Source organism: Spermophilus citellus, assembly GCF_964194105.1.
Source record: "Spermophilus citellus genome assembly, chromosome: 1".
NCBI classification, from domain to species: Eukaryota; Metazoa; Chordata; class Mammalia; order Rodentia; family Sciuridae; genus Spermophilus; species Spermophilus citellus.
In genome coordinates, this window is record NC_138182.1 from 237,944,532 (window position 1) to 237,958,745 (window position 14,214).

The following is a 14,214-nucleotide window of genomic DNA, read 5'->3' on the forward strand; positions in this document are numbered from 1 at the left end:
GAACCCTCCAGAGAAAAGCATGTTGCTCCTTGGGGGAAAGAATAAGCAATAAATATGGTACATTTGGAGGAGCAAAAGAGAGACCAAAAAAGAAGCCTTCTATAAAACACTATTCACGGTATATTTTCTGGAGAGTATGTTTTATGGTTTGAAAATGCAGTGTCCCTCAAAAATACCTGTTAAATGCAAGGGGGTGAAATGATTAGATAATGAAAGCTATGACCTGGTCAGTGGATTTATCCATTTGATGGATTATTAATTTGAATGGATTACTGGGTGGTAGCTATGAACAGGTGGTAGGTCACTAGAGGCCTTGGGGATTATATATTTTGTCACTGGCTCCTCCTACTCTGATTCCTGGATACCATCAGGTAAGTAGCTTTGTTCCACCATGTCCTTTTGGCATGTTGCATCACCTCACCTCAGGCCCAGAGCAATAAAGTTGGCTGAACCTCAATGAACTCAACCTCTGAAACTATGAGGTCAAAATTAACTTTTCCTCCTCTAAGTTCTCCTTATCAGGTATTTTAGTCACAGTGATGAAAACCTGACTAACCCAGCATTATGACTGAGAACATACCTGAAATAGTTTCTTAAGCCCTATCATGTGATCATACAATAAAATTTCAAATCATATACCTTTAATTTCTTTACAATTACCAAAGGTAAGCAAGAACACAATAACAAATACTTTTGAGATTCACTAACATTACATGGTTCAGTCCAAAATGTTAGGATGAGAAACAGGAAAATCACTATTTTGACAGTTCAAATATAGTCAAGAACCAGAGATGTAGCTCAGTGGTAGAGACAAGACACTGAATTTAATCCTCAGCATGATAACTTATTTATTTTAAAAGGTCAAATAAAAAAGCCCCAAAGGAAGTATATAAAGAAAGGAAAATTTCTCCAACAACTGATGGCAGAATACCTAACAAAGGTCTATCACTCCCTCAGTAGTACAACTGCTCTACATCCATCAGTTACTCAGACATGTCAATTTTACTTCCAAAATTTCAACTCTATGCCTACCAAATTGTTCCCTTTATCACTGCATCATTTTAAGAGATTTACAATAGCCTCTAATCAATCTCTTAGCTTTGGGACCATTACCTTCCAACCAATACTCATTGGCAACCTAGTGATCTCCATTCACATCACTGTATTTTATAATTAGGAAGAATCCATAACCTTTCAATAAAATATTAAGAGAAGTAAAACTGTATTCATTTGTATGCAAGTAGCATTATTCTCATAATCAAACTTAACTATGTTAAAAAACTTACATCATAAAACAGTTTTCTATCAGCAGCCAGTCGTTTAGATGCCAGTGTTTTAGTAACATGATAGAAAGTAAGCAATGCTCTGTGCTGTCGAAGATCATCTTGCACTTTAACAGACTCTATAAGAGTGGGAATCAGTTCAGGCCATTGTCGAGGACAATCCAATCTGGCAACTTTTGCAATCAGCACTGCAATCTGAGTTGCAATCTACAAGGGAAAAGTAATCATCAAGAAATAAACATGAAACCCAGGCAATGAATAAGAATGTATTCATAGTTTAAAAACTATTTTTTTGTTTATTTACTTATTTGATTTTTTGTGGTGCTGAGGATTGAACCCAAGGCCTTGTGCATGCAAGGCAGGAACTCTACCAACTGAGCTATATCTCCAGCCCCCAAAACTACCTTTTTGATTTATCATACATTTGACAAAAATGATTAAAATTTCACTAAAAAACTAAGACAGTGATTCTCAAAATAGGGTACACTAGAACCCTTTCAGGAATGTTAATTTCCCTTTCCTAAATTATGTATCAGTAAAAAGTTAGGTTTTCTTCATATGTTTACCAAATAACATATCACAACATGTGAAGAATAAAGAAGAAAATATAAAATTCTGGAAGTCTTCTTTTTAAATAGCCAGACACTAAAGACATATGCAAAAATTCTTAACAATGTCATTCTTCAACCTGAATTATTTTGTAAACAGCTACAATAGTTCATTTCACAAAATGCTACTTACGTCAACAAGTACAGTTTTAAAATTTTTAGGTTAACTAAGAAATATTTTAAAATTTTTCAGTTTTAGTTTGTAATCCTGTAAATATCAATAGATATAATCCTTTAAGGTCTTCAATTTTAGCAGAATAAAGATTCTATAAAAAAGAATTTTAAGAACCACTAACCTAAGAATGGAAATAACATCAAATATCGAGTATTTAAATAACAATATCTGTATAGATCAGTGCTTCCTAAATACTGATTGATAGAATACATAGGGAATGATTTATTTCTTAATCACCCAAACCCCAAACCAATCAATTCCTGCCCTAGTGAGAACAACTCCATTCTCCATTCTCTCTCAGCTTCTTTTCAAGGAATTGTAAAACTGAGAGTTGAGATTACTTATAAAGGTGAATATAAAACTAAACCAGAGGACTGGGGTTGTAGTACAGAGGTAGAACGCTTGCCTAGCATGTGTGAGGCACTGGATTCAATCCTCAGCACCACATAAAAATAATAAATAAAAATAAAGGTCTATCAACAATTAAAAAAATTAAAAATAAAAAAACTAAATCAGGGGCTGGGGTTGTGGCTCAGAGCTACAGGGCTCGCCCAGCATGTGTGAGGCCCTGGGTTCAATCCTCAGCACTACATAAAAATACGTATAAATAAAGGTATTGTGTCCAACTATAACTAAAAAATAAAATATTTTAAAAAATCAGAAATATTGCCAAATACAGTATGATTTTAATATTCAAATTAGAAGAATCAGACAGAAATGGTGGTACATGCCTGTAATCCCAGCTATTCGTGAGGCTGAGGCAAGAGGATCACAATTCAAGAGTCAGCCCTGGAAACTTGGCAAGACCCTGTCTCAAAATAAAAAATAAAAAGGGCTGGGGGCTGGGCATGGTGGCACATGCCTGTAATCCCAGAGGCTTGGGAAGCTGAGGCAGAAGCATCATGAGTTCAAGATCTGCCTCAGCCTCTTCACAAGTGGTGCTGGGAAAACTGGAAATCCATATGCAACAAAATGAAATTAAACCCCTATCCCTCACCATACACAAAACTCAACTCAAAGTGGATCAAAGACCTAGGAATCAAACAAACAAGAGACCCTGTACCTAACAAAAGAAAAAGCAGGCCCAAATCTTCATCATGTCAGATTAGGCCCTGACTTCCTTAACAAGACTCCTAAAGCGCAAGAAATAAAAGCACGAATAATAAATGAGGACTAGGGCTATAACTCAGTGTCAGAGCACTGACCTAGCATGCATGTGTGAGACACTGGGTTGGATCCTCAGAACCACATAAAAATAAACAAATAAAATAAAGGTATGCTGGTCATCTACAACTACAAAAAAAATTTTGTTTTAGAAGGAACAACAAATAAATGGGATGGATTCAAACTAAAAAGCTTCTTCTCAGCAAAAGAAACAATCACTGAGGTGAAGAGAGTCTACAGATGGGAGCAAATTTTTATCTCACACACACACACACACACACACACACACACACACACATCAGATACAGTACTAATCCTGAGGATATATAAAGAACTCAAAAAACTTGACAAAAAAATAACCCAATCAATAAATGAGCTAAGGAACTGAACAGACACTTCTCAGAAGATATACAATCAATCAACAAATACGTAAAAAAAAGTTCAACATCTCTAGTAATTAGAGAAATGCAAATGAAAACTACTCTAAAATTTCATCTCACTCCAGTGAGAATGGTAGTATCAAGAATACAAGCAACAATAAGTGTTGGCGAGGATGTCGGGGAAAAGGCACACTCATACATTGCTGGTGGGACGACAAACTGGTGCAACCACTCCAGAAAGCAGAAAGGAGATTCCTTGGAAAACTGAGAATGGAACCACCATTTGACCCAGTTATTCTGGTCCTCAGCATATACGCAAAGGACTTAAAAACAGCATACTACAGAGACAAAGCCACATCAATGTTTATAGCAGCTCAATTCACAATAGCTAAACTGTGGAACCAACATAGATGTCCTTCAGAAGATGAATGGATAAAGAAACTGTGGTATATATACACAATGGAATATTACTCAGCCTTACAAGAGAATAAAATTATGGCACTTGTAGGCAAATGGATGAAGTTAGAGACTATCATAATAAGTGATGTAAGTCAATCCCAAAAAACCAAAGGCCGAATATTTTCTCTGATAAGTGGATGCTGATCCATAACAGGAGAGGGGCATGGGATGAATGGAGAAACTTTAGATTGAGAAAGGGGAGGGAGGGAAATGGAGAAGGTATGGGGGTAGGAAAGATGGTGGAATGAGATGGACACCATTACCCTAGGTACATGTATGATTGCACTAATAGTGTGACTCTACTTCGTGTTCAATCAGAGAAATGAAAAACTGTACTCCATTTGTGTACAACAAATTGAAGTACATTCTGCTGTCATATATACCTAATTACAGCAAATAAAAAAGAAAAGAACACTTTTTGATATTCATATTTTCTGCTATATAACAAAAACAAATTATAATCATATGCTGCATAATGACATTTCAGTCAGGGATGTACCAGATATATGACATTGGCCTTATAAGATTAAAATGGAACTGAAAAATTCCCTATGGCCAATGTCATCGTCATTATTTGTGTATGTGTAAATTTACTATGCTGCTGGGCATATAAAGGTATACCATATCATAATTATGTTGCATATACATAATGCTTGATGATGATCACAAATGAATGTTATTCACTTATGTATTAACCAATAAAAAAAAAAAAAAAAAAAAGACCTGCCTCAGCAACTTAGAGAGGCCCTAAGCAACTCAGTGAGACCCTGTCTCTAAATAAAATACAAAAAAGGGTTGGGTATGTGGCTCAGTGGTTAAGCACCCCTGGGTTCAATCCTCAGTATCCCCCCCTCCCCCCGCAAAAAAAAAAAAAGGTGTAGGCTCAGGGTTTAGCTCAATAGTAGAATACCCCTGGGTTCCATCCCCAATTCCCAGAATTCAGGGGGAAAAAAATCTATATAGACAGATATGTAGGAAATCAAGTATATATATATTACCTTGAAAAATTTTAAAAACTGTTATACCTTTAAGCAAAAATTTATTCTTAGAAGAAAACTTCATTGAAATGGGAAAAAAACTACTTAATTGCTACAGAGCAGTGAGAACTGAAAATATGATGGATTCAGGAAATAAAGACAAAAAGCTGAAGTCATAGTTTAAAAAGAAAAAGTAGGAAAAGGGTAGAAACTGTAAGTCATTAAATTAATTTCTGGAGTCAAATACTTTCATGCCTTAGCTATGTAACATATTTTATCTGTTCATTTTCTTGTTTAAAAATTAATTTCTATGCAATAAGACAATTATTTAAAGATTTGCTTTAAATACTAGCTCAAAACCTGAAAGTTGAAAATTATCAAGTATACATTTTAATGACTTCCAAGTTTTAAATCATTAATAGCCAAATCTAACCAAAATTCTTAAAAGCTATCACTGGATTTCAAAATTTAAAATTTAGCAAATGAGTTGTCTATAAACCACCACAAAGGAAAATAATGACATACAATTTTATTTTTAGTGAAAGATAAAAATATTAGCATGGAAAAAAAGCAAATATAAAAGGGAAACAATATTTAGAATTCATTTGTCTCACTAACCTGGTTTATTGGTTCATTGAAGTTGGTGATGAGCCCTGCGCGCAAAGTAGATTTTTCCTCTTCTGAGAGAGCACTATTAAAAAAATAAAAACATTATGCACGAGAATGACACCTAATAATGAATACAGATAAGCACTACTATGAATTTTTATAATACAAAGCCTTTTAAATATGTTATTCTGATTCTTTTGGTAAATAAATAAAATTATTTCCGTTAGTTAAATACTGGCACATTAAATGAGAAACAAAATTCCCTCATAAATGAATTAACAGGAAGCACAACACAGTAAGCATTAAAAAATAAGGCAAATCCAGGGTAATTAACACAATATTTTGATGTTCACTTTTACTAGTGTTGGCTACCAAAAAAAAAAAAAAAAGTTGGATAAATAAATCTATACTAGTAAATATTAGGCTTCCACTGGCTTTTATAAATCTGAGTTGAGGTTATTCTTTGGGGAAAGAGAAAGAATCAGAATACTTGGGATATTAGAAATTAACTAGTTTAAAAATTTTCATTTTACATCTATAGAAAGGATACACATAATACTAACAATTGCCTCCATACTGTTTCCAGGAAAACTAGAAAGTTGAAGGATATACAAGGAGAAAAGTTATTGTAAAAGATCTTACACATGGTGAGATTTGAACTGAATGAACACATTGTTAATTTTGAAATTAATTTTAAAGACTTCATTTTAAGGTTTTTCTTTTTTATTCTATCAATGACAGAGTAGCTGGCATGAGACAAATCATCTCAATAAGGTCAACTATAAACATATTCAAATAAACAAAAAAAGTATAAGGCATCTATTGTGAGCTAAATTGTGTCTCCACAAAAATGAAATGCTCAAGTCCAAACCCCAGGTACCTGGGACTGTGACTTTATCTGGAAATACTGTAGAGTCTCCACATATGTAATAACATTCAGATGAGGTCATACTGGATTTAGGTGGGTACTGGGGACTGAACTCAGGGCCTTTAAACATGCTAAGAAAACACTCTTACCATTGAGCTACATTCTCAGCACTTTTTAAAATTTTATTTTGAGACAGGGTCTCCCTATGTTGTCCAAGCAGGCCTTGAACTTTAGATCCTTTTACCTCTGCTTTCAGAGTAGCTGGGACTACAGAATTGCACCACCAAGCCTGGTTCTGGTGTCTCATAAAGGGAAAATATGAACAATGAGAAACATGAGATCCGAGAAATAAGGCCATGTGACATCCGAGGACAGGATTAGTGATGCAGCTATAAACACAGAAACAAGTAGGATTGTTTGCCCCCGCTGTAGCTAGAAAGAAACCAAAAAAATTCTTCCCTAATTTCTTCAAAGAGAGCAAAAACTTTGATTTTAGACTTTTAGCCACCTGAACTGTGAGATAATAATTTCTGTTGTCTTAAACCACCCAGTTTGTGGGAATTTATTAGGGCAGCTTGAGAAAACTAATGTAACTACTAAAAACAATCTAGGAAGCTAAGATCAGGAGACTTAGATTTCAGAGAGAAAGGAATGAACTGAGATGGGCCACTGCATTTGCTCCTTATGTACCAAAAAAATGAAGCTGAAAGCAGCAGCTACACACTGAAGAGCTAAAGAGAGATTTCAGCAGGCCTTGAAGTGTAAAGCAACAAAAACTGAAGCTCATGGCCCACCATGATGGCAGTATCTGGGTAAACATGCAAGGCTTGCTGCTGAAACCCCAGAAAGGATGTAACCTGGGATTAAGAGAATTCGAGACTTTCCAATTTTAACTATGCTACATTTAACTATGCTACATTCAACTAAAACTTACCAGGCATACCAACATACAGAAAAAAAATGCTTAGATCCAAAACACAAATGGAAACAGGAGCACAAACATTATAACTAACAAAATCACATTCTAATTATGAATAAGTTCAAGAAAGTAGGCCAAATATGGAGAATTTCACTAGACAACTAGAATTTACTTTTTTCTAAATATTAAAAAGAAATCCTAGAACTAATAAGCATAATAACTGCAATAAATTTAATAACTAGAAGGTTAGTGGGAAATATCAAGATTAAAGCATAATAAGAAAAAAAGCACTTCTGCTTCTACGCGCCCATTGAAAGCAGGTGTGCCCTTAAAAAATACTAGACAGTTCTTCAAGCAGAAAACAAATGGAGCCAGATGGAAGCTAAGCACAGTAACACTAAAAAGAATTAAAATGTTATAAAGGTAAATTTAAATGAATACTGTTGATAAAATAACATTTTATGGAGTTTAAAATATATGGCGAATTAAAGTACTAAACAAGAGTATTAATGATTATGAAGTTTTAAAAGGGGTTAAAGTATTATTTTAACATTCTTGCATTATCTAAAAAAAGTAAAGTACTAACATAAGGACAGTCTCTAATAAATCATGGATACATGTTATCTGTAGGAAAATCACTTGAGAAATGAAAGTGTGCTCAACAAGCTTTTAAAGAGAGGAACTAATATAAGTTTCTTGAATAATCCAAAGAAAGGCAAGAAAGAAAGAAAAAGAAGCAAAGATCAGAGATAAACAGAAACAGGAAACAAAGGGTGGATTTAAACCAAACTATATCAGTATTTATATTAAATGTAAACAAATGTAATACTAAAACTAAAACATTTATTATACCAGATACAAAACAAAATCCAACTTATTTGCTACTTGTAAGATACACATTTTAAACAAAACAACAAAATAACATTGAAAGAAAAAGGCAAAAGAGGGTATAACATGCAAATACTAACCACAAGATGGCTGGTGTGGCTCTATTAATGTCAGACAAACTAGACGTTAAGTCAAAACTTATTACTAGAGATAAAGAAAAAAATTTCATAATTATGACAAGGTCAATTCAATAGAAATCTGACAACTTTATATGATCCTAAGCGCCTCAAATATACAGAAAGCAAAATTACAAGAAAAAGAATACGCAAGTGGATAATCATATTTAAATATTAACACATCTCAATAACCGAAAGAAAAAAGAAGCTGAAAATCAAAGAAACACAGACCAGTTGAATAGCACGATTCACAAATTCAAGCTGAGACACATAAAATAGTAAAATCCACAAATACACACACACATTCAGTACATATGTACCAAAATACCACATGCTTGATCACAAAACAACACAGCACATTTTAAATAATGAAATCAGTAACCAAAAAAGAACTAAAAGGTCTTCTGGAAACAAGGCACAAGGCAACATACTTCTAATTAACCTATACATCTTAAAATAAACCACAGAAGATATTTTTAAAATATTTTTAACCAAGGGCTAGGACTGTAGCTCAGTGGTACTGCATGCGCTTGGCATGCAAAATGCCCTGGGTTCAATCCCCAACACACACACACACACACACACACACACACACACACACACACGGCTGAACTAAAAGTTACAATTATAAGAAGAGTCTTAAAGCTCTAAAATGTGTATACAGATTGAACATCTCGTATCTGAAATGCCTGAAACAAGAACTCTTTCAGATTTACGATTTTGAGATACTGAGATATTTGTATACACATAATATAAGTTATCTTGGAGATGGGACCCAAGTCTAACATGATAGTTATTTATGTTCCATATATACCTCACACACACAGTGTGAAGGTAATTTTATACAATATTTCTTTCTTGGTGTGCCCAGGTTTTGAGTGAGACCCACCACTACAGAGATCAGGTATAAAATTTTCCACATTAAGGTATCATGTTGGCATTCAAAAAGTTTCAGGTTTTGTAACACTTCGGATTTCCTAATAAGGGACATGCAACGTAAGAAAAAAAGAAAATGTTTCTAAAGGACACGCAACCTTTAGAAAAACAAAATCAATTATCTAACATTCCACCTTGAAGATGCTAGAAAAAGAACAGCAAATTAAATCCAAAAGTAAAAGAAATTACATTAAGTCTTAATAAGAGACAAAAACATCAACTGGACAAATTAGAGAATCCAAACCAGTACCACACAAAGTGCCTAATGAATAATAATAGTACTACTGTAATTCAATAGTAAAAGAATACATGGTACAGCCCCTACTTCAAACATGCATCTTGTACAAAAATCAATTCCAGAAAGATCATAGAGCAAAATGAGTAAAGTAAACCAAGTGTACCAGAAGACACAGTATTTTCTTAATTGTTGGTTGAGCAAAATGTCATAAATAGGTCACAAACTAATTATAAAAAAGATAGGTAGCTATACTGACTCAAAATCAAAATTAAGAACAAAACTACCCCCAGCAAAAAGAAACAAAGACACCATTAAGATAATGAAAAAGCAAGTGATAAAAGTGGAAAAAGATATTTTCAGTAGGTATATATGATAAAGCAGTAACACCTAAGATGTGTATCAAGTCCCACAAATCAAAAAAATAACCCAAATTTTTTAAATGGCATATCACAGACCCTTCACAAAAGATGATAACATCCAAACAATAAGTACACAAAAAAGGTTCACCAGGAAAATGAAAACTAAAATTCCCAAGCCTACCAGAATGATAAAAATGAAAGTTCAGATCAAATGTTGATGAGAATGTGGAATGAGCACCAAAACTCATGTGCTACTAACCGGATTGCAAATTGGCACAACCAGTTTGGAAAACCAAATGACAGTACCTGCAAAAGCTGAATATACATCTGACCATGAAAGCAATAAAATGTACATATGTGCAATAGTTTTTTGATTGCTAGTAGTGTTCTAGCTAGTTCCAACTGGTAGCCATTGATGTGTTCCATTACAAACATTCTAACTGCACTCTTCATTTGTGTACCTTTAAGTATGTTATATGAAAGTATATAACATACTTACGAAAGTATAAGAATTCTTTAAAATAACAAGAGTGACTTGCTCAGGATTAGTAAAGAAATGAGAAAGCAAGATTAAGGTAAACATTTAGGAGGCCAATGCAGACCTGTTTTCCCATTAGAAATAACTAGTTTAATCATCTTATATCCATGCTGTATTTTCCAACTTTAATAGCTCCCTCTTATCATCAAACCCCTGAGCTGATGTTTTCTCCTATAATGTTTAGCTTCAAGATGAAATTCAAGTTTTCTTCTATGCCAAGGAACCAGGTTAATCAGTTTTCTTAATTCTAACTAAAATAAGAGAATATAATGATCAGCTATCAAAAATAGAGACCATGCAAAAAGTACATGGATAGTAAAGAAACAGGAAACCAATGATTAACATGGAGAAAACTCATGTCTTTATGTGTACATAATTATTTACTTTTCACCTTAAATTGTATGTACTCATTAGATGAATTTAGGTTGTATCTCGTATAGAAATTATAGAGTATATAATTAACTAGGATTCAGTTAAATCTCATTGTGTATAGTAGTAATATATAAGCTTAAGTTACTTCTAATTCTGTAAAAATAATGGTCAAAAGTAAGAACTTACATAGGATGAAACTAAGATAAGAACACAAACAAGCATATTTGTAAGTACCTTAATTTTATATAGGTTCAATTACTAATCTGCCATCTTTGCCCCCTTTCTAAGTATATTCATCTCCTTTCTGGCTTTTATCTCAATACACACTAAAAGACAGCCTGGAGGGGCTGGGACTGTGTCTCACTGGTAGCGCACTTGCCTGGCATGTGTGAGGCACTGGTTTTGATTTTCAGCACTGCATAATAAATAAATAAATAAATAAAGGTCTATCAACAACTTTAAAAAAAAAAAAAAAAACAGCAGCAAAAAGACAGCCTGGAATTTAAATACTCAATACTACATGATTTCTCCCTTAACTTCTTAAATTTAAACTAAATTAAGGGCTAGGGATATAACTCAATGGTAAATCATGGGATTAGCAGGCATAAGGCCCTGGGTTTGATCCCCAGCACCATAAAAATTTTCTAAAAATAAATAAACAAACAGGTGCAGTGGTGCATGCCTATAATCCCAGCAGTTCAGGAGACTGAGGCAGGAGATGGCATTCTGAGTTCAAAACCAGCCTCAGCAACTTAGCAAGACTTTATTTTGAAAATAAAAAATTTGAAAAGGACAGGGATATAACTTAGTGGCTAAGCACCCCTAGGTTCAATCCCTGGTACCGTTGATTAATTAATTAATTTAAAAGCAACTTCAATGGGGGGTGCTGTTCAGTAGTACAGAGCATGCTTAGCAAATGTATAATCTGAGGTATTTAATCATAATTTATTCTTTCTTTGACATGGTTATTGATAAGTATATTGTTCATAAAACCAGTAAAACAAAATTAATTTCAAAATTTAAATGGACAAGCAGTAGTAATGTAGGTGCTACTAAAACATTTCCTATAACCCAATAATGCTTCAATACTACATCATTTCTCACAAAACTATGAGTCAATTCTAAAATAAGATGAAAAGTATTTTCTTCATACTATAGTATCCTAATTGCAGCCTGAAAATATTCTGGTTGTTTCCAATATTATTCAAGGGCATGTTTTATATGCACTCTGAAGATCTCAGATAAGCTTTTACTATTTTTTAAGGTTTAAGAATTTACAGAGCTATAGTGCCATCTACTGGAAAACAAAGATCACATTATTTCTTTAGCAAAGTTCATTATTTTCATATTCATTTATATTATATATGTTTATATATAAGTTGTAGATGAACACAATATCTTTATTTGTCTGTTTATTTATTTATGTGATGCTGAGGATGGAACCCAGGGCCTCACATATGAGAGGCAAGTACTCTACTACTGAGCAACAACCCCAGCCCCAAGTTCATTATTTTCTATCAAATAAATTCCAAGGCTATGTCTATCTTGCCTTTCCATCAATTATATAACATACAATTAAGTATTAAGAGAAATCTGGGGCTGGGAACATAAGTCAGTGATAGAACACTGGCTAGCATGCTTGAGACCTTGGGTTCAATCCTCAGTAACACAAATAAAAGAAAAAAATAAGGGGGACACAAATCTGTTCATTTAACCACCTACATACCAGTTACAATTGAGTCTGAGATTAAAAATGCATGTATGTTTTTTTAAAAAAATGTATCTACCAAAGAGGCAAGAATAATATTCAGGAATTACTATTCAGATGGTTCAGAAATGAGTTGGGTTTGTCTTCTTAATAGCATTTTAAAAAATCTTAATATTAAGAATCTTTAAAAGGGAAAGAAAAGGCTTTTGTTCAATTTGATTTATTCACTCAGCCTGATCAACGCACAAGGCCAAAAATACAAAGAGAGACACAGACACACACAGACACACAGACACACACACACATACACACACACACACACGCTCACAGAGGAATAAAACCCAGGGAGAAAAATAACATTATGGCTGTTGAATGGTAATTAACTATGAAGAATACTGTTCTTCAATAGTTAACATACTTTTTTTAGATTTTATTTTTTAATATCAAATGTTTTGCAGGATTCCATGTCATCTTTGTGCACAGACCATACTAATCTTTTCTGTACTGTTCTAATTTTAGTGTATGTGCTGCCAAAGCAAGCACTAACACATTCTTTTACATAAACAGATTCTTTTAACTTCTTGCATCTGAAAAGCATTACACTGAGGATTGATGGAACTTACTGAGGGGCTACACGTCTCCAGTAACGATCAATTCCATGTTTAAAATATAGCACAGCAAGCCACCTTACATTTATATCCAGAGAGTGGTTGGTGAAAATGTTCTGTAAATAAAAAATAGTATTAGAATGAACATGTAATAACATAAAATTATAATCAATATGCCCCAAATAAAACATTGGCATTTTTAAAATTGAATATATAAGTTTTATCACTACACATATTATATTGATATTTTCTAAATATACATCGTTCCATGATTCATATAAGCAAGCATACCTGCTCAGTAGCAGGTATTTACTGTTTAAGCTGAATAAAGACATGGGAAATTCATTATACTATTCTACTTTTACAAGAATTTGAAAATTTCTCTAGTGAAAAATTAAACTGAGAAACTAGCAAACCTAGTTTTATTTCAAATAACTATCCTAACTACACACACACACACACACACACACACACACAAATCCCTGAAATAATTACCTCCTAAATAATAATTTTTTAAAAAAGTAGACCCACCATAGCAGAGATTCAAAGATCCTAAGGAATCAAAGCCTCTGGGTAGTTAACAGATGCTATAAAATAAATAATCTATTTCATATTATCAATGCTCCTTATCAAAACATGCAACCAGTGTGGTGGCACATACCTATAATCCCAGTGATTTGAGAAACTGAGGTAGGATTACAAATTAAAGGCCAGCCTCAGCAATTTAGCTAGTCCCTAAGCAGTTTAATGAGAGCCTGTCTCCAAATAAAATATAAATAGGGCTGGGGATTAACTCAATGATAGAGTTCTCTGGGTTCAAGACTCAGTTCCAGGTGTTATGGAGAAGCACCAGTCATGCTTACAAATAAGTTAGAGAGCAGAACATTTTATGTGACATAAAGCCAGACATGATGTGAATCACTTTTCAAAATTAGCCATTACCCAAAAGATTTATTCACTGTGTTGATCCTAATCATAATCCACAGTCCTTGTTTTACACAGTAAATGG

The 14,214-nt window shown here is 33.5% G+C and overlaps 1 protein-coding gene across 7 annotated transcripts in view; it reads right to left on the bottom strand.

Moving 5' to 3' along the window:
• Window positions 1-14,214, bottom strand: part of IPO11 (importin 11) — a 218,473-nt gene that overhangs the window by 174,408 nt on the left and 29,851 nt on the right. For all 7 annotated transcript variants that reach the window (XM_081293441.1, XM_081293442.1, XM_081293444.1 and 4 more), the window contains 3 exons: window positions 13,221-13,321; window positions 5,665-5,737; window positions 1,287-1,490 (listed from right to left, as the gene is read on the bottom strand). In XM_081293441.1, coding sequence (XP_081149567.1) covers window positions 1,287-1,490; window positions 5,665-5,737; window positions 13,221-13,321 — 378 coding nt within the window. The remainder of the gene's footprint in view (window positions 1-1,286; window positions 1,491-5,664; window positions 5,738-13,220; window positions 13,322-14,214) is intronic.